This window comes from Mastigoproctus giganteus, chromosome 6, assembly GCF_048544385.1.
Source record: "Mastigoproctus giganteus isolate SK-2022 chromosome 6, ASM4854438v1, whole genome shotgun sequence".
NCBI classification, from domain to species: Eukaryota; Metazoa; Arthropoda; class Arachnida; order Uropygi; family Thelyphonidae; genus Mastigoproctus; species Mastigoproctus giganteus.
Genome location: NC_143580.1, coordinates 217,963,852 through 217,986,310, shown reverse-complemented (window position 1 = coordinate 217,986,310; position 22,459 = coordinate 217,963,852). Strand labels below are relative to the sequence as shown.

Sequence of the window (22,459 nt, the reverse complement as noted above, 5' to 3'; positions counted from 1 at the left end):
GATGGAGTCGATAGCTTGAAAATGAATAGCAAAACAGCATTAAAACGTTTCCCACGCTCAGTGAAATTTTCTCGCACGCTAATTTAATTGCAGTACAGTGACTTGTTACATAGTTCCGAGATCAACATTTTAAAAAATGATTAAGTATATTGCTTGGAATATTTGCGTTATATGCATTTATCTGAAGTCTAGTCATCACTCAGTACCGTATTAGACATCATGTGAAACGGACAGTTTACTTGAACATTGTATCATAATTAATGCAACTAATGCAGTTACATTTTCGAAGAGTTAATAATGGCCGATAAGAATGAAAAAGCAACAACATCTGAGTGCAGTAAGAAGACTATAAATGTAAGAAAAAGAGTGAATTTGAAAATTTAAATTAGACGTTTTAAAGTGAATCGATTCCGGTCAAAGACAAGCGGATGTGTGCCATAATTTAGGACTTGCAAGTTTAACCGTAAGAACAATTATAAAAAAAAATAAAGAATTAATTTTAGCAGTGGGAAAGATAGCTGTTCCATTGCAAGCAACTAGGGCTAGGCCGGCTATTAGGATTGAAATGGAAAGACTTTTAACTAATTTTATTGAAGATAATATCCAATGCAGAATTCAGTTAAGTTTAAATATTATTAAAAAAAAGAGAGAGAGAGATTAGCCAATATGATGATCTGAAGAAAACTCACCTAAAAAAAAAAAAATGCGGAACCATTTAAAACTAGTAAGGGCTGGTTGAATAGATTTAAAATCCAGGGAGAAGCCGCAAGTTCAGATTAAGGAGCCGAAACTTTCAAAAAAGAACTTGTCAAAATTATTGAAGAGGGGTATTATGTGTTATACTTCTCAACAAGTTTTTAACATAGATGAAGCAGGACTTTTGTGGAAACGAATGCCTAAAAGAATCATATTGAAAGAAGAAAAAACATGCCAGGTTTCAAAGCGGCGAAGGATTGGTTGACTTTATTGTTTGGTGGTAACGCTGCGGGGAATTTAAAATTAATACCCCTTTTAGTTTATTTGGAAGAGGGCCAAAGTTCAACCCAAAATCGACACATTTTTCATGATTAAATTCATCAATTAAATTAAATCAATTTAGATCAATTAAATTTGATTTTAATTGGAATTTTAAGTTTAATTTTGATATGTAAGTAGTTACCACATAATTATATACGTATGTAATGCAGAATATTTTATATGTACAAATATTTGAATATTAAATATTTTGACTGACATTTGTGCATCTTTTTCACTACCGTTTATTATTGATTAGGAAATATCCTATGGCACCGACCGCAACTCACAGATACATACGTTACCTTATGGGAATGCGGCGCTCGCTTAGCACGAATTCACTTAGTGCTCTGTTTTTACGGAACGAATTATCAGCGTTAAGCGGGGGTCACCTGTATATACTCTCTTGTCAAAAAGTATTCATACATTGTGTCTGTAAATTATTCGTGTGATTGTAAAACATGATTTAAATATTATTGTAATAGGTATCTTAAAATGGTTTGCTGCAGTTATCAAAGCAACACTCAATGAGTTTTTTATTGTGTGAGTGACAGTCTTGATCCCACCAAGAATTGCATTAGTACAGCATTAAAATGACAACAGTGCAGGAGAAAACAATCTGTGTGTTGTGGCTTTGGGATACCAAGTCTACAGCGACTGTAAAGAGGCATTTTCAATGGGAATTCCAGAAAAATCCACCTATGGAACATTCAATGAAGCAATGGTTGAAACAATTTCAAGAAACAGGCAGTATACTGTACCAGAAAAGAGCAGGTAGATCCAGTTTATCTGCATATAAAATTTTTGGAAATTCAGCAAGTATTTACCTGAAGTCTTACATAATCAAACCTCTGGGAAAGCTTGCAACATTGCACAGGGTGGTTCACAAGAGATTGAGACTTTATGCTTACAAAAGTGCAAATCATCCAGGAAATTAAGCCTCATGACAAACTACAAGAAGAGGATTTCACTGTTCACATGAAAAATGTAATTTTCAGTGAAGTGACATTCCACCTGTCTGGTAAAGTTAACACACAATTGTTGCACATGGGGATCTGAAAATCCTCACTCAGTTTGTGAACATGAGCATGATAGTCCCATGGTAAACATTGTCCTTCAGATAGGTGATTGGACCAGTTTTCTTCCATAGAAACACCTTGAATTTCACAAATTACTTAGACATGCTCAAATTGTTTGCTGCATCTCAGCTAGAAGATACTTAGCCACATATATTCTATCAGCAAGATGGGGCATCACCACATTGGAGCTTGCATGCACACAATTTTCTCAATAAAAAATAGATCCATCCTAACCAATGGATCAGCCAGGATGGTCCCATTCCGTGTCCTCTTCGTTTCTCAGATATCACACCTCTGGATTTCTTTGTATGGGCTATGTATATAAAATACAAGGTGTATACAAAAAAAAAGTTAACACGACAGAGTTAAAAGACCAGATTGAACAGTGACTTAAATTTCTCAAGAGATCTTAAAAACACTTGGAATGAATTCAGCTACTGTCTTGACATTCTTCATGTTATCAAAGGTGCCCATGTTGAGGTTTACTGAAGTGTGGTTGTGTGATAAGAAATTGTTATAAGAAATTCTTTGAGTTGCTTTATTAAGTACAGCAAACTGTTTTACAATACCCATTATGCTAAAATTTTAATCAGGTGAATAATTTATAGGCACCATGTATATCCCTGATAGAAAGAGAGACCAACTTCTCTTGGGATACTATATTTCAACTTGTATTGCATAGGATGTATTGATTGAAATAGACTTCTACCAGAGTTGAAAATAAGCTGCTCTTTTCTAATCATAGGTTTAGGTGTAGCAGTTTACCGTTGATCACTGATTTTAAATAGCAATCTCTGCTGAAAATTAATTAAATAGAATTAGTATTAGTACTGGCAAATGATGCATGAAAGCAAACTTATGCAGCATCAGCCAAAAAAAGAAAAGTAACCACTTCATCTGTACATCCCCTCTAATAATTTAACCCACTTGGCTGAAAGCAAATTTTCATATATCTGTCCTGCAACCATCCTTTTTTAATTTAAATTTATGTCCTTTCCTTAAGTGTATTGTCCAAGAAAGAGTAAGGATGTCATCAGCAATTTTTATCCTTTGCTTAATGCCTCAGTTCTCTTTGATATCTATATTTTAGACAGTAGATCAACTATTGTAGTTTAAAAACATCAGACATAATTACTTGATAACTAAAAGTAGACCATAAATGCCTGTGCTCAACTTGGATGAGACTGGATCCAATAGTGCTTTATCATAGTTCAATCACTAAAGCACTCATGATTTTCTGATCAATTATTAAATTACAGGCAGTCCTCGCTTTGCACGGTTCTGATATGCACGAATTTCAGTTACCACTGTTTAGTTAAATAACACTCGTCTCCCAACAACACGGTTCAAATTTCAATTACCACGGTATATTAACTCTGAGTAATTGCATAAAGTAAAAACTTTGCTGCTAGCTCTTCGGTCCATAAATTACTAAATAATAGATGCACATCATGATCAGTGACCAGTCACATCGCTTCTTTAAAAGTCTGGTTAGTCACTTCTTTCAGAGTCTGGTTGGTCATCTGTTATTCAGTTCAAGGGCAGACATCAAAGCATGTGTAGTTGGTTTTTTTTTTTTTTTTTTGTTGGCTCATTGGCTTCTGTGGCCATAATGCACCTCCCAAAGTTTTTGCATTTTATACTCTGATCCAAGCCTGAGGCGGGATTTGAACCCACGACCTTTGGGTTGCCAGGCAGGCACTTTACCCACCCGGCTAGCCTGGCCGGTGTGTGTAGTTGTATTGCCTCCTTGTCTCTCAGTGATAAACCCACGTGACATTTTACAAAAATAGATAATCAAAAGAGGGAAATGGCCAACAAAGATGAAAGTGCAGCAAATGAAAAGTGATAAAGCTGAAAGTGAAATCGTATGTGATTGGATGATTTGTAAATGGCGACAGCAAGTCGAAGATAGGACAAGACCTAAGCCTGCATGAAGCTATCTTACGAACCATATTGAAAAAGTCTGATGAATATAAAAAACAAGGTAAAGTCGCTTCAACATCTTTTAATTTAAATTGCACTAGGAACAGAAAGCCACTTATGGTTGAAATGGAATGTTTACTTTTACTTTGGATTGAAGACTGTAATAAAAAAAATCCCAATCAGTTTGGCTAGCATTCAGGCCAAAGCGTTGAAGTTAGTTGCTGCATTGAAAGAAAACAGTAAAACATGGAAACTGAAGAAGAACCTTTTACTGCCAGTTATTGTTATTTGGTTTTTAGGAGCATTAGCAACTAAGGCCATATTGCTCCGGGATATGCGGTGGTCATTCTCTGACCTTGCATCCTCCATATTTTGGTGGTCACAGGCTCGAACCCCTGTCTAATCAAGAAGTGTGTGCTACGCACTGCTGCTCCTTCCCACCTGGCTACGGAGACGCCTTTACTGCCAGTAAAGGATGGTTTCATCATTTCAGAAGTCGGCATGAACTGATTAATTTTAAGCTATCTGGTGAAGCTGCTAGCGCAGATAAGGATGCTGCTGTGAAATTTGCACCCAGATTCCAAGAATTAGTTAAGGCAGGTGGTTATGATGATCATCAAATATTTAATGTCGATGAGACATGTCTTTTTTGGAAGCAACCCCATCAAGAACTTATGCGACAAAAGACGTAGGATTGCAAAGTGGCCATAAAGGAATTAAAGATAAATTAACTCTTTTATTAGGAGACAATACAGAGAGTGACTTTAAATTAAAACCTATGCTTATCTATCAGTCTGAGAATCCCAAAGCATTAAAAAATCATAACAAAGCATCTCTGCCAGTCATTTGGCGTGCAAATAAAAGTTCACGGTTACAATAATATTGTTTCAAGACTCGTTTCAGTCATATTTCTGTCCAGCGGTAGAGAGAGAGAGATACTGTATGCAAAATAATTTAACTTTTAAAGCGCTACTACTGTTGGATAATGCTCCAGGTGTCACCCTGGTTCTCTTGGGGATTTGAATGAAAGTGTGAAAATTGCTTTTTACCACCAAACTGATTAATTTTAACTTCATTAATCCAGCCAATGGACCAAGTAGTTATTTCAACTTTTAAAGCATATTATCTTAGACAGACTTTCGGACAGGCTATCGATGCTACAACTGGAGATCATGCAATTTCTTTAGCTGAGTTTTGGAAGAAATATGACATAAAGCATATGATTGAAAACATTCAAGCATCATGGTAGGAAATAACAGCTGTGCAGTATGGCAGACTCTTTTACCGCACTGTGCAAATAACTTTGCAGGAATTGAATTGAACGTAAATAAAGTTATAGAAGAAATAGCTGACCGTGGGAATGTTGGCACTACCGCTGTTCGAGAGATTCTAGATATGCAGCCAGAGGAACTTAGTGAAGGCGAGCTTATTGACATAAATGAGGAAAGTGGTTGTGACAAAAAGGATGAAAATATCCCAGAGGAAGTGACGCTGCCAAAAAAGTCACATTAAAGGAATTCTCATAGATATTTCACAACATTGAAAGCACAAAGGATAAAATGTTGGAAGCTGATCCAAACTTAGAAAGGAGTATGACAATTCGCCAAGGCATAGAAAAGATGCTCGCTCCGTGTCGTAAGTTATACGATGAGAAGAAGGAGGCAAGCATTGCTCAAACTACTCTTGATAAGTTTTTTACAAAGAAATAAAACACTTTAATTCTGAATTTTTCTAATGTTTTAAATTACAGTGTAATGAATAAATATTAGTTTAACTCCTTTTTTAATTTCCTTTTTCCATACATTTATAGCCGACAGTAAGAGAGTTTTTAATGTTTTTACAAAAATTTTTAAAGGTCACGGAACAATCGTAATTTTTCCCATTGATTATTAAGATTGCTTTGCACGGTCATTTTTACAGTCCTGCACTACCGTGCAAAGCGAGGACTGTCTGTATAGATTGTAAATTTTCTTTCATCACCACTTTTGTATATTGCAAGTGTAAATAACTTGGCTGAATCTGTATGTAAAACATTTTTCATTAAAAGTGGAAATGGTTATTTAAGGCTGCTATATGGAAATTTAATAAGTCAGATGAAGAAATGGTTTGACAAGTTTTGTGGTTACTATGGCTGATATTTTTAATCAAAATTACTTTTGCATGCTGCTCACAGAATCTGAATTACCACTGTTTGAGAAGTTCTGAAAATTTTATGAAGTTTAATTTTCTTTAATTGTAATTTTGCAGCTTAACTTTCCATTATAAGTTTCCTTATTTTAAATTTATTTTTAAAACTTTTTTACAGAGAAATTACTCACCTCCATCACCTTTCCACCCACCTCTCCAAAGGGGTCAGCATTCAGTCAGGTGTTACCCGCAAATGCCAATTCCTCCTGATCAGTCCAGAAGAATGCCAAAGACTTCTGAAACTTTTTTGTATCCTCAAGATACTAGTATAGGAACACCTTTTCAAAAGTTGACAAAGGAATCTTTTACATCACATCCACCTTCTACTGGGCTAAATCACAGCTTTTTTCTTGAACAGAACCAAGGTACTTATAAAGAACAAAATGGGAACTCTTATTCTGAATATTCAAATAATATCAAAACTTTTCATGAAATTTCTGTGCAGACTGAGTATTCCTTCTGTCATGTATGCGGTTCTTCTGCAGTAACTTCTAGTCCAAGAACACATCAAAATGAACATTTAAACACTCAGAATCAAACTGATTTTCCTAGTTCAAATTCCAGAGTGCAGAGACATTTAAACACTCAGAATCAAAATGATTTTACTAATTCAAATTCCAGAGTGCAGAGACAAAACCTATTATTAGAAAGACAGTATTATAGAACTCAAAGTGATACTGCACACGGAAGACAATTTAGAAGTAATTCTTTTCCTTTCTCTCCAGATTATGAATATATCTCAAGAAGGCTCCATAATGTAGCACAAACAACACCCACCTCTGTACCAGCTTATTTGCCCAGGAAGCATGTAGAAAACCCTCCATACTCTTCAGGGCCTGAGGAACATAATGAACCTCATTATAGACCTTCAGTAGAACAAGCAAACAGTACAATGAAACCAACTGGTATTAATTTTAATTCAAATGCACTTGAAAGCACATCTTCTCTTTCTAGTGTTGGACAAGAAAAGAACGCCAAATTGAGTAATGCTGTTTCAGAATTAATGTTAAATGATTCATCACCATCGATTTCTTCATCCTTATCATCATCAACCATGTCTATTTCTACTTCATCTTCTGATGGCATAATAATCAGTAAGGAAGACAAAATGGATTTTGAAAGGCAAGAATTTAGCAGTACCTTAGAAGTGGTGAGAGAATCACCGGCACGTGAAGCATCTGATGAAATGGTTTCTTCCACCTCTAAGAAAAATGAATCAAAAATGGTTGAAAATGGAATAGCCAAATTAATCTGTGATATTAAAACTAAAACTCAGGAACAAGATTTGGGCAGTTACATTCTAGAAAGTGGAAGCAGTGAACAGGAAGTAGTATTGGTCAGAGATGTAAGCCATGACACCCGTGCTCCAGAAGGAAATGAGGAATATATTCTATTTGATAAATCTCTTTCTCACAAGTCTGATGCTGAATCAAAACAAAATACTCCATTTTCGGTAACAGAACACAAAAGCAAATATGAAGCAAAATTTAGCTCTCAGCCAAGTACTAAAGATTTCCTGCCATTACAATCTGATGGTATTAAACATCAAAGTGATGAAAAATCAGCAGGTGATATTGATGAACCCCCTGCTGAAATAAGCATACCAGTTAGTGAATGTCCATCAGTGGTACCTCAGGATAACGACACAGAAAAAAGTAAAACAATTGCAGTTTCATTTATAGATAATTCATCACAGAAAACTAAGCACCTGCAACCAGCTGCCTTACAGAAAGGTAACTACTGTATACTTTTATTTTAAATTACATAATTTTTGTTTAAATGACTCATGTATTCATTGAGATTGACTAGTCCTTTAACCATTTTGTGTGTATTTCTAGACCACATGCGTGTGACTGGAGTCAATTTTTTCAAGGAATTTTGAAGGTTGCAAAAATTGGAAAACTATTACATAAATGCTCTTAAATACAGTAATTTTTTCCTATTTTGACTTTGCAGCTGAACATTAGAGTGGGATTATTGGCAAATATAAAATCGAAATTTCATAAAAAAAATTTGTAAAAAAAAAAAAAAAGCATCATTACTTATTTTTTTTTATTTTCAGTGATATCCTCTACATTTATATTTCTATTATTTGATTCCATTTCAGTTTGTATAAGCCCACATTATCTCAAATCTTATTAAAGGATATGCATCCATATGTAGCTTATCGTAGTGAAGCTCTAGTTGTTATGGTTGTTGCAGTGTGCTGATTAGAGGAATAAATGGGCAGTATGCTTATCACTCAGAAATGAAAAGCTTTCAGCTTGTACATAAAAGTTGTTTTTTTTTTTAATTTTTATAAATCGTGTATATTGTTGCACTGTGATTAGCATTAGTAGTGGCATATGATGCAAGAAAGGAAGCTTAAACAGCAGCCAAAACAGCTTCCACGACAGATGGAAGTTTGTTCCGGCAATCAACCACTCACTGGCTAACGGCAAATTTTTGTACAACTATTCTGCAACTGTTCATTTCAGAATAGATGTGCGATTAATATTTGCTCATTTGCCTGAAATGTTACTGCTTACATTAACTGACTTTTATTTTTCTGAATAAAAATTACTGCAACTACACTGTCGTCTTTAAGAAAAGAAGTATTTTATGCTGTTTTGCACCTCCTACATCAAGGAGTGTATAATACAAAGGGTACTAGGAAAGTTTTGCAATATGACGCAACAATGAATCACAGGAAGCTGCTTGTTGCTGCATGTTGAGACATGTTCATACGTGCATAGTAGCCGCCGCGCCAAGTCGATGGGCTCAGTTATTCATTAGTAGTGAGAGTGTAAAGTGCTTGCGATGGCATCGTGGTCACGAAATGAGATAAGGACAGTTTTGCGGTATAATTTCGTGCGTGGTTTAACCATAGACCAGTGCTTAGAAGAAATGACTCTTGCACTAGATGATGATTGTCCACATCGTACAACGATATTCAGGTGGTATAGAGAATTCCAAAGGGGAAATTTCACTCTGGAGGATTCTGAGAGGCTGGGAAGGCCACGAACGTCACTTACGGAGGAAAATGCTTGACGAAAACAGGCGAGTGACCTACCAACAGATAGAGGATACTTTGGGCCTAAATGCACCAGCAATTCGTTCGATTCTGCAAGATCATTTGCATGTGAAGAAACTTTGTTCTCTCTGGGTGCCGCATCAACTGACTGAAGAGCAGATGACACGACGTGTGACTTGGTGCCGGGAGATGTTAAAAAAGTTTGATAAGGGACAATCTCGGTATGTGAACAACATCGTGACAGGTGACGAGACTTGGCTGTACTATTACGATCTGCCGACCAAGGCTCAAAACAAAGTTTGGGTCTTTGATGATGACGACACACCCGTAATTGTCAGAAAATCCCGATCTGTAAAGAAGAAAATGATAGCTGTATTTTTCAAATCGACTGGAATTGTGGAACGTGTCGTTTTGTACACGCAGAAGACAGTCACAGCTAAGTGGTATACTGAACAATGCCTGCCTAAAGTCATTGGATCTATGAAGAACCTGCGGCCAAAGTCAAGAATGGACACCTGGTACCTCCATCACGATAATGCTCCAGCTCACCGCGCCAAAGCCTGCACCGAATATTTGACCACGACAGGACTGAAACTTCTCGAGCACACTCCCTACAGTCCAGACCTTGCTCCCTGCGACTTTGCACTGTTCCCGCATGTGAAAATGAAGCTAAAAGGGAGGCGGTTTTCCAGTGATGAGGACCTTCTACGGGCTTGGGACAACGAGTGTGCTTTACTCCCTAGTGAAACTTGGCAGAACTGGTTTAAAGATTGGTTTCGGAGGATGGAGAGGTGTATTGAATGTAGAGGAAATTACTTTGAAAAAATTAAATAAACAAAGCTGTATTGCAAAACTTTCCTAGTACCCTTTGTATATATTTTTAAATGTTGGGTATGTCAAAGTCATATTTTTGATGATGTTCTTTGGAAGCAGAGTTTAGGATATCATAATGTGAAGACATTGGTTAATTGCTGGCTGCATAAACAAGATGAAACCTTCTGTTATGACTTAATAAAAAGCATTGCCTCCATGTTGGTGCAAATGTTTGTAACATAATGGAGAGTGTGAAAAAATAAGCACACAGATATGTTTGCATATTTTAATCAGTTACTGCTGTGTTGCTTTCATTTGCAAAGACAAAACATATTTCTCAAAAAAACATTGGAATTACTTTTGGATGAGCCTTTGTGATCTAAAATGAAATCAGATCATAACTGTGCATAGCTTAAATTTTAATAAGCATGTTCATTATATGAAATTATGAAATAGCTTGTTTCTCTTGTTCATTTTCTATTTGAATTTTTGAATTTAAAAAAAAGATAACAGTTGTTTTCACACACACACACAAACACACACACACGCACACACATGCTCTCGCGCCTCTTATAATGCTTCGAAGGAGCTATTCCTGAAGAGCAGTGTAAGTAGAAAAGTTTTATAATTTTATTTCTTCAATATTTTTGTAGATAACTTTTTTTTTCCAATGTTAATATAGCAATAGTTAATATGTAAGTTGAAATCCCATCCCCCACACTGTACTACACTTTTGATCGTTTTTTTCCTTTGGCACCTTCATTCTCTTTTTGCATGCTATTAAAAAGAATAAAAAATTTAAAAGATATTTTATTGAATTAAATATATCTTCAGTACTATAAATATAATAACTAAAAGTACCAGTAATGCTGTCATTAATGACATTTGTTGATGCCATTCTGAACATGCACAAAAGTCACCAACTACTGCACTAGTGAGGAAAGCAGTTGAATGGTATTGAATTGAGCAGGGGAGGAATAGATAAATGGCAACAAGTTGTAGAGCATAGCCTTTCTACCTTCAAAGTGTTGAGTTAAATATGAAATAAATGATTCTTTGAAGTAAACAGTCTGTTCCATAAACATCCTAGAAATCAGTGTCTATCGTCCCCTTACCAAACCAAAAGTCAAGGAAGGAGTGCTATATCCAATTTTATTATTTCTTGGAAACTTAAAAAGAATGATATAAGTGGGAAAGCATTTTAAAATGGAATGCTGTAGATGTTAAAAAATGTGTGGCAATTCATAGAATTGACCATGGGGCTAGAAGAAAACAGCACTGAAAACAGGAGAGTACTATAAGCAGCATTATAATGGGAGTTTTCTGAATGCATGTGCATGCTTGTGTGACAAAAGAAAATGTATATAAGGGTGTAGTTGACTATAAGGGTAGAAAAGATACATAAGGTATTGAATAGAATAGATTACGGATTTTTGCCAGGACTCTCACTATGGGATTGTGCATTTATGAGATGTGGAAATAAAATTCCCAGGCCGGTGCAATAAAAGAAACACAAAGTGAGGGAACTCAAATATGGTTTTATTTCTATTCAAAGTGATCACCGCCTGACTGAATGCACTTATTACATCATTCTAAAAGTCTCTGAAAAAAGTCAGCAAAGGCATCCAAAGAGATGATGTTCAATTCGGCCCTTACATTCTTTATGTCCTCAATATCTTGAAATCTTTTTCTTTTGAAGGCAGTTTTCACCCTGGAAAAGAAGAAAAATATGCTGGTGCTAGATTGGGAGAGTAGCATTAGTAGAGGCATACGATGCAAGAAAGAAAGCTTATGCAGCATCAGCCAAAAAAAAAAAAAATTACAAAACAATTCTCTCTAAATGTTTGTCCAGTTCCTCCTTAAATTTATTTAACCTATCAACTTCCACGACAGATGGAAGTTTGTTCCAGCAATTGACCACCCACTGGCCAAAGGCAAATTTCCACACATCTATTCTACATCTGTCTTTCCTCAATTTGAATTTATGCCCCCTTAGGTTCGTAATCTGAACAAGTGGAAGAATCCCATCAGAATTCAGCTTGCTCAACCCATTCAAGGCCTTATACACCTCAATCAGATCACCTCGTAGGTGCCTAGTGTGCAGCCGCTGCAATTTGCAGAACTTAAGCCTCTCTTGGTAAGAGGATCCCTTCATTCCCCTCACCAATCTTGTTGCCCTTCTCTGTGCATGCTCAAGCAAATCTACATCCTTCCTAAAATGATACCTCCAGATCTATACCCAATACTCAAGGCATGGCCTTACCATTACCTTATACAGAGGGACAATCACCTCCTTTTCCCTGCTAGCAAAATTCCTGTATATCATTGACAAAACCCCATGACCTGCCCTGGCAGCCTGTCTGCATTGCTCAGAAAACTTCATATCTGACTGCACAATTACTACCAGGTCTTTTTCATTTTCTACCACCTTAAGTGTAGTACCACACAGTTGGTACGTTTCTCTGGGGTTACTTCTACCCATATGCGGTACTTTGCATTTGTCAATATTAAACTTCAGTTGCCACTTCTCAGCCCATTTGCCCAAATTTTATAGATCCTGTTGCAGTAGCACACTGCCATTACTGTCATTAACAACCCTGCCAACCTGTATATCATCTGAAAACTTCGACACTAAACCTGATATACCTTCATCAATATCGTTGATGAAGGTATATCAGGTTTAGTGTCGCTCCAGACTGAAATCCAAGTATATCATATCAAAATTATTTTTTGTATCCAATTCCTTTGTAACCACATCATAGTACCCAGTCAAATTTGTCAGACAAGACTTACCCTTTACAAATCCATGCTGTATCTGAATTATTGTTGCAGTCTTGTCTAGATGATTCTGCAATGTATCTTTAACCAGTGCCTCCATTATTTTACCTGGAACGGAAGTTAAACTAACTGGTCTGTAATTACTCGTGTCACCCTTCGATCCCCCTTTGTGAATTGGGGATACATTTGCACATCTCCAGTCCATGGGTACCTCCCCTGAGTCCAAGGAAGCTCTCATAATTATGACTAAGGGTTTGCTTACTTCCTTTGCTGCCTCCTTTAATATAACTGGATAGATCCCATCCACTCCAGGTGCCTTTCTTATGTTTATCTTCAACAATATCTCCTCCACTTTCCTCTCAGTTATTACAAAATCATTAAGCACCCTGCTACAATTTGATAACCTTCTGGCATTTTCAAACCTTAATAATTCCTCATGTGTGAATGTAGATGGAAAATACTCATTGAGTTTGTTTGCTATCTGAGCAGGATAATCAACAGTCGAACCATCGATATCAAGTGGACTAATCAGATTCATCCCCTTACTTTTAGAGTTTATATTTTTATGTCTCCCTTTGATCCTTCTTTGTGAATTGGGGTCACATTTGTACATCTCCGATCTATGGGTACCTCCCCTGAGTCCAAGGAAGCTCTCATAATTATGGCTAAGGGTTTGCTTACTTTGCTGCCTCCTTTAATATAACTGGATAGATCCCATCTACCCCGGGTGCCTTTTTTTTTTTTAGGTTTATCTTGAACAATATCTCCTCCGCTTTCCTCTCAGTTATTACAAAATCATCTTGCTTACTGCCAGAGTTTAATTCACCTCCCTGAATAACTCCTCATGTGTGAATGTAGATGCAAAATACTCATTTAGTTTCTTAGCCACCTGAGCAGGATCATCAATATCCAGTGAACCAATCTGATTCATCCCTTTCCTTCTAGTTTATATAGGTAAAGAACTCTTTGCTGTTTTTCTTTGCGTCCTTTGCCAAAGATTTCTCATAAGACTCTCTGATTAACTGGCCCACTCTATTTCCCTGTACAGTTTTTATTATACTCATCAGAGTCATTAGGCCTATAACACACTCCTACTCTCAGTTTTGATCTCCCAGTGATTGTCATAGCAAACTCACTCGACCCTGCACTGTCCAGCGATGTCGACTGGTTGCACTTCCTTGGATTTTATGTGTTTCTTAACTAATAGCATAACCCCTCCTCCCTTCCTATCCTGTCTATCCTTTCTGTAGACGTTTTACTCCCCAATTTCCAGTTCTGCATTCTTTGTATCTGTGTGACACTATGTTTCTGATATCCCAACAATATCTGCCTTTGATGTTTTGACCAACACCTCAAATTCATCAAATTTATTTACCAAACTCCTAGCACTGGTATACACGCAAGTATACATGCACCTGTTCCTATTCTTTGCTACCCTAACACAACCCATGTGTTTACTTGTACCGCAATGACTCCCAGCAGTCTCTGAAATACCCTGCATCTTGGTTTCCAGGCTGCTGCTCATTCCAATAGAAGCAGCGCAAGAATCACTCCCCCCCCCCAAGCTAGCAGTTTGATAGCATCAGCACATATTCTTGCACCCTTTCTATTTAAGTGTATCCCATCCCTGTATAAGCGGTCTCTCCTGTTAAGAAGCACAGACCAGGCTGAAAAAAATTCTACCCCCTTGAGCTTTGCACAATCTTTCCAGGGCCGAATTGATCGACAAGACTCATCATATACTCCCTCCTATTGTGTCTGGGCAGAATTGTAGACACTTTCAAATTCAACCCTAATTCACGGCTTTTTTTTCAACAGTGACCTGTACTTGTTAAGTAATTCCACCTGTCTCCTACTCTTATCATTAGTGCCAACGTGTACAACAATATCACTTTTTGTGCCCTTAAAAGATGATATCTGCTCTACGTCATCAACCTTTTCCCCTGGCAGACATACCCTGGTCCTGTTCCACCTATCCTTTTTGCACACCATGTTCCCCATTTCTCTGACAATAGAGTCTCTGGCATTGATGTGGGCAGCTGAGAGCTTGATGGGTTCCTCAATTTTGATCCTTCGAGGGCATCCACCCTGTCCTTCAAGCTCTCATATAGGCCCATAATAACGCTGAGTTGTCGCCTGATATCTTCACACTCCTTACATCGCACACACACAAAGACATTCCCCTTGGCAATATCATGTCCCGTACCTAATTGGTCCACAAATATCAAACAAGCAGTGCATTTTAAAAGGCTGTGATTCAGAGGGCAATTGCTCCCCTCAGTTCTACCCTGAGTCACAGCACTCCCATTAGCTTGAGGCTTTTGCTTTGCTGCTCTGGTCTGAATCATGATTTTGATTCAATTTCAATAAAATTTCAATTTCAGTACAAAATTATAACTCTAAACTTATATACCAATGCAGTTATATATCTATATATGTTTTTTTTCTGTATAGAGTATTATCTCTGAATTTTGTTATAACTTCCGTATCAAGTTATGTATTAATTAACAATGTTATGTTTGTAAAATCTAAGTCGTTATATGTATTTAGTTAAAAAGTACAATTTAATCGATAATGAAGTTTAACAAGATTAATAAATTTTACTGATTAATTGATAATATATACTATACTAAGCTAACGCTATCTAGTATGGGATATAACGTTGTATTGTATAACAATGGCGGCAAGTTATGAACGATAAATCTACAGACACTAAGTATTAATTAACTTCCAAAATCTCGCTATCCAAATCAGAATAAACCAAGGATCTTGACTAGGTCTATAAGCTACTTATAGAAAATAATTTAATATGACAATTAAGTCAAAGCGGCTAAATATGGCTAAAAACTTCACGTTCGCTGGAGCTGCAAAACTTGTAAAACACGTGGATTGGATACCCTTACCAATACTCAGATTAGGGTGGATGGTTAATCTTTTCAATGCTCTGTTTCTTCATAAATATCTTCACAAGTGTGGAATGGGCAGGGGCATTGTTGTGCAACAAGAACCAACTGCCTTTCTCTCGATATTGCAGCTTCACTCGGGAAATGCGCTTCAGTAGTCTTTGAAGCACCCATACATCAAATGCAGCATTTCTCTCCCCTTCAAACAAATTCCTTGTGAACCACATCTTATTTGTCTAAAAGCATTATAGCCAAAGTAGCTTATGCGCCATCAAACCTCCATATCAACAAATTTGTCTAAAAATATGATCAGTATCGTCTTGATCCTGGACTTCTGTATACAAAACCGTTTTGGGCCTTTGTGATGATGTTGAAGTCCGCTGCATACTCTGATGCATCTCTGGGTTGTGATGAAACTCCCAACACTCATCTCCAGTGACAATACACTCAGAGAAATTAGGATTGTCTTGACAAGTCTGAATGAAATCTTCATATGATGACACTCTTCATTGCTTCTGCTCATCTGTGAGGCAGTGAGGTGCAGAATTTGATGAATCGTCTTATTCATATCCAACTCAGCAGCCATCAATCTGAAGATAAAATGACACTCTTTTCATAATTTTCTGAACTTTTACAACTCTGTCCTCATTTTGGGAGGTTGATGGATTCCCACTTCTTGGGTCATTACGAACATCATCATGTTCGTCTTTGAACTGCTTATATTGCTATTCAAACACACCGGTAAGACAATATTTCATTAAGCATTAATATTATATTAATGCTTGCTTATAATGGTTGAAGTTTACACTATGGTGCTTACCCATGGATCTTTGCAACAAGTAGTGAATTGCTGGCCTAGCTCCAGCCACTGGTTCACAGTGAGTGGCTGATCTATTCTTGTGCGTAACTTCATTTTCCGATTTTTCCCCTTTTGGTGCTGGCTTAAAATCAGGAAATAATCCCCCACTTTATGGCTGGTTTTAAATAGGGAATAGATTGTCCAATCACTGCAAACCAGTGGGCCAGCTCTTCTCTCATTGTCACAAAGATCCATGGGTAAGCGCCATAAAGTAAATTTCAAATAATCCAAAATAATTTTAATAATTTATTTTGGATTATTAAAAATATTTGTTATTATTTATTTTAAAATAATTTTAATAAATTAACAATTATTATAGTTACATAGTATCAGGTCTACTCTCCACACTGTTGTTATTTCTAATTCAGAGGATACTACTAGCCAATTGCTAGTTTCTCTATATTCATTTGAATGCCTTTTTCACTAGTTTGAAATGCTGTTTGTCCCAGACATTGATACTCTGTCTTCCCCAATTATATTAATAATGATGTCTATGCTTTCATCCATTTTTATTTTAAACTTTTTTCCGTAAATCTCACTCTCAGCTTACATCATAATTGATATCTATAATTTTTATAATATATTAATAATCTATTTTATTGCCTAATTATTATATTGCTTTTAGCATTTTATTTTTATTTCAAATGCTTATGACATATTTAGGATTTCACCTGTTAACTTCTATTACCCTTACTCTTATTTTTTCCTATTGTTTATTTCTTGTAGGATTGGCAACCAGTGATTGAACATGGCATCTAATTTTTTACTAATACTTCATTTACTTAAGTATACATATAAATGTGTGTGTGTGTGCATGCACTAAGATATGCAATTTCTATTCCAGATGATGTTTCCAGCAAAGCCTCGGTTAGTGATGCTGAGCTTAGTGATGACAGTTTTTTTGAGAAACAAGTGCCCTTAACTTGTAAGTCAAGATATTTTTTCCTTATTTTTTTTTATAAGAAAATTATGTCAGTTATTTTTATTTCATTACATATTACAATGAACTATATGAATGTACGTAATGATTATGGAATTGAACATTGGATAATTATGAAATAACTTCTTCAAGTTTCAGGCTTTAATATCTCCCAAGGTACCTTCTCGAATGAGTTTTAAAATTTCTAAAAACAAAATTGTGGGAATATTCCTGTATTAGTCATGTGTATATTAGGATATTCTCAAGTTATCCAATATTAGATTGCATAGCTCAAGTTTGTGCCACTAATAGGATGACTGTTTAATGTTTGCAATGTGCAAAGTAAACATTTATCCGAAATAAAACTAACAGGTACAGTGTAGTGAGTTAGCAAGCATTGTATGTGTGAGAATGCATTGGGGAATATTACTATGGGAATAGTAATGTGTATATAATCTTCATTGTGGTCCATGTTCCAGTGGGCGCCTCCATAGCCAGGTGGGCAGGAGCAGCAGTGCGTAGCACATGCTTTGGAAAGGTCAGGAAATGACCACCGCATATCCCCGGAGCAATATGGCCTTAGTTGCTAATGCTCCTAAAAACCAAATAACAATAACAAATAACCATTTTCCAGTAAATCTGTGAGCATTTTAATAAAGAAATTTGAGGTCACAGTTTTGCACATGTAATAGATCCCATTAAGGATGGATGACCTTATATCAGTAGAGAAACTGTTTCTGAAGTTTTCATTACAGTAGAGAAAGAGAAGAGCAAAATACCAACGGATACAATTGGAGGTGCCACCAAGTATGCATTGGTAGTTAACTGGAGGTTCTTGTATGCATGGCATAGTCTTCCTATCAGTTGAGGTGCCTGCATCATGATATGGAAAGCTCTCTATAAAACATGTGGCATATTTCTGTTTAAGGTTCGAAGATTCAGGTGACTTAAGGCACGTGATTTTTATAATGGGCTGGCAACATCCTGTGGATAAATGCAGCACACTTCACTCTGTAGGGTAGAATGAACACATGAAATTGTGTCATTTGGTCTGAATCGAACCCACAATCCATTCATCAGACATCCCCTTTGTGATGGGAAAGTGACAGTTTGGTGTAGATTCATTGCTCAATTCATCTTTGGTCCATATTTTTTTTAAGAACTAACAGTACAAGAACCAAAACATTTGCCATCATGACAGTGCAATACCACATGTTATCTTCCCATCTCTGCTGAGCAAGAGGAAACAGGAAAGGTTATCTTCATTCAAGATGGACATTTGTGGAACAGACTTAAACTATGCAATTATGCAGGTGTAATGCCAGATGTCTCAAAAGTATATCTAATATAGGATATATTATAGAATATATTCCAAAATTTCAATTCTTTCCATTTAGTACAGTCGATTCCGGTTATTTGGGACACATCGGGACCAGTGCATTTTGGCCCGATTAAGCGGCTGCCCCAGTTATCAGAAGTTTCACGTAAATAGTTAAAAATACAATGGACTCCTGCTTTACAATTGGTTCACTGTACAATCAAATCACGTTACAATAGCGTCACCATAGTAAAGTACTGTTCACTATACGATGTGTAGTAAGCGCCGGTCATTGTGATCACGTTTGTGAATTGAATTTTAATTCTATTAAACAGCAATTCTAATTAGCGAAAATAGGAGGAATGTTATCCACAGCCTATAAAAGTAAAGATATACAGTATTAAACACACATTTACCATTTATTACATTACCAATTAAAAAATTAAATGATACGTGAAAATTGGAAGAGTATACGTGATAATCGGAATAATTAATACGTACTGTAATATGTACATACTAACTAGTTGACATTTCTGTTCACTGACATTTGTGAGTGGGAGTTAAAATTTAAAACAGTAAAAAGATAATCAATCAGTAGCAAAGAACATGGCACACAAATTGCAAGTAACACGATACGCACAAGTGAGAACGGAGTAACAAATTACAAAGCTTTAAAAATAGGAATGAAGAGAAGATTTTGAAAATTAATTTTTTTATATGATTGAAGATTCCATGGAAGTGTAAACACATTTCACCATAATAACCCACAGCATTCCAGCTGTCGGTATTATCACAAATTCAATAAGATCGAGTTTACTATCCATTTATGATAGATTGCACTAACAGAAAAGCCTAATAAACAGGTGACTGCTAATTGTTTTATGGTTGTGACCTCCAGAAATAATCTCCAGTACTGCGGTCTCCTGCCCCGATTAAATTGCATGTTGTCCCAATTAAGCGAAGTAAACCCTGGCTATTTTCTCGATTGGGTTCTGTTTTTTAAGATTTGCCCCAAATAAACGGCTGCCTTGATTAACCGGTGGCCCAAATAACCAGAATACACAGTACTTTGAGAGATATAAAGCTTGAAACTTGATAGTGTATAACAGAGCTATGGTGCTCAATACATTCTGCGTTGATATCAATATTTGTAGAAGAATAAGAGAAATTTACCTGAATATGATATGTAGAACACTTCTGTATGATACTCTCCAAAAATTAAAACAAATAAAAGATTAACGCAAAATGATTACAGTAAAATATCAGTTGAAAATAATTAAAAAATTCAAAAAACAATTTAAAAAATTAATTTAAAAAAGTTTAACATAAATTTTGAAAAACGATTTTCCTTCTTGAAGCTGACAGTGCTTTTCGACTATAGTCGTCATCACAGGAATGGAAAAATTTATGTTAAACTTTTTTAAATTAATTTTTTAAATTTTTTAATAAATTTTTGAATTGTTTTCAATTGATTTTTTACTGTAATCATTTTGCTTTAATCTTTTATTCGTTTTAATTTCTGGAGAGTATCATACAGAAGTGAGTATCTACATATCATATTTAGGTAAATTTCTCTTATTCTTCTACAAATAAGCTTGGAACTGGAAGTTATTTAGATGTATAACCCCTACATTTAACTCTGTATAACACCACAGACATAATTTTAAAAATTTGGAAAAATCAGTATCTTTCCTATAGAATGTAGTAAAAACAGTGTCACATCCAATAATTACTAATGCATCATCTCCTTTTTACAGAGCTGTTTCTGAAGAGACTAATTATTTCTTTTGCATAATTTTAATTGTATGATAAACCCTTTTCATGTGTATAATTGACAGATTATAATGTGCCAATTACACACACACAAAATAAAAATGTAAATGGTTAAAAAAAAAATTTGATTTCAGAACGTTTTTTTAACCACTAACATTTTTAGATATTACTTTACTTTTACAAGTAATTCTTTCCTGAAAAACACTTTTTCTGCCTGATAATATTTCACTTTTATTTTGAAATTCTTGAAATGAAGATGCTAAAGTAGTAATCATTTCACTATTTTTCCTCCCCTTAACATGGGAACTGTGTTGATAACTATGTGCTTTGTGGGGTTTTTTAAACCATTTGGATTAAAAAACTACCTGAATTTAAGAACCATTTTTTTTCAATTTGATGGAAGAAAAACTGTTTTTTTTTTTTTTTTGTCAAGCAAGCTTCACCAGCAGCTGACTAATTCAGCCATAGTGAGAAGAAAGCCTAAAAATATCCAAAATATGCCCTCCTCAATCCTGTAATTTTTGAATTCAGTTTATAAAGATCGTAAGTCAAGCAGGTAGCAAAAGTGTTAATATGAATATATGTGCCATGTTATCAATTCATTAACACTAATTTGTAGAAACTAGACTCCTTTTATAAACAGACTAAAATATCTTTACCTCTATTTATAATTAGCAAATTTACCTCTCTGATTAGCAGAATTGAAAGAATTCTCCATAATGTTTTTTGTCCTTTTTTTCTTTCTTTTCTTTTATTTATTTATTTTTTTTGTTATTATTTATTAGTGCTTTCTGTTCAAAAGTTATATCAATTTTTTTCATAACATTTCATTTCTGAACTTGTTAAAGGGAATTAAAATTAGTTAATCATGATTTTTAAAGCAAATGGACTTATAAAGTATATTTTATTTCTTCTTACAAACTTTTTTTTTTTTTTTATGAAAACCCCAAACGCGAGAGGTATTAGAACCTATAGTACTTGGTACCATGCTTGGGTTGGAGGTTGAGAAGATGAAAGAAGATATTTGTTGACATTAGACTTGAACTTCTGTAGACTGTAATTTTCAGGAAATACGTACAAAGGAAGGTTGTTCCAGAAAACAGCATTTGAATGAATAAACGTGGAAGATGAAAACTTGGTTCTGTGAGTTTGAAGTTGGACAGTAAATGGATGTTGGCTGGTGGCAGCACATCTTTGGACTGTTTTGAAAGAGAGAGCAGGAATAATAGAAGCAAATTCAGAAGAACAGTGCCCATGGAAGTATCTGTAGAAAAGGCATGCAGCAGAAACATTATGTATATGAGACAGCGAGTGGAGAGACTCTGTTAGAGAGGAGTCATTAATTAATCTAGCTGCTCTCTTCTGAATGGAACCTAGAAGCCTGAGAGAGGTTTTGAGGGCATTGCCCCAGATGTTGGAACGATATTCCATGGTAGGGCGGATTTGTGATTTGTACAGGGTGAACAGCTGTTTGGAAGAAAATAAACACCAAGAGCGAAAGAGAAAACCAAGTTTTTTTTTTAGATGCAGAGGAAGCAATATTTGTAATGTACTTGTGCCAAGAGAGATTAGAAGTCAGGGTAATCCGCAAAAGAGATATATCAACTTGCCTAGAAATCAGAATGTCACCAAAGATAAGCATAGGAGCAGAAGAATCCTTTTTGCGAGATATAAGACAAGACTGAATTTTAGAAGGATTGAAATCAACTAAGTTGTCTTTGCCCCACTGGAGAATTACCCGCAGATCGGCATTTAAGGAATTGGTAGCAGATATTCGAGAAGATGAAGCTGATTTGAGCAGGGCAAGGTTTCTCAAAATGGAAAGTGGAATGCAATGTGCTATCATCGGCAAAACTATGGATAGGATTTCCAGTCAA

General features: G+C 35.7%; 1 protein-coding gene across 2 annotated transcripts in view; it reads left to right on the top strand.

Annotated features, from left to right (window-relative positions):
• Positions 1 to 22,459, top strand: part of LOC150084983 (uncharacterized) — a 69,421-nt gene that overhangs the window by 35,243 nt on the left and 11,719 nt on the right. For both annotated transcript variants that reach the window (XM_090375682.1, XM_090375681.1), the window contains exons 7-8: positions 6,325 to 7,939; positions 17,417 to 17,497. In XM_090375682.1, the coding sequence (XP_090231808.1) occupies positions 6,325 to 7,939; positions 17,417 to 17,497 (1,696 nt within the window). The remainder of the gene's footprint in view (positions 1 to 6,324; positions 7,940 to 17,416; positions 17,498 to 22,459) is intronic.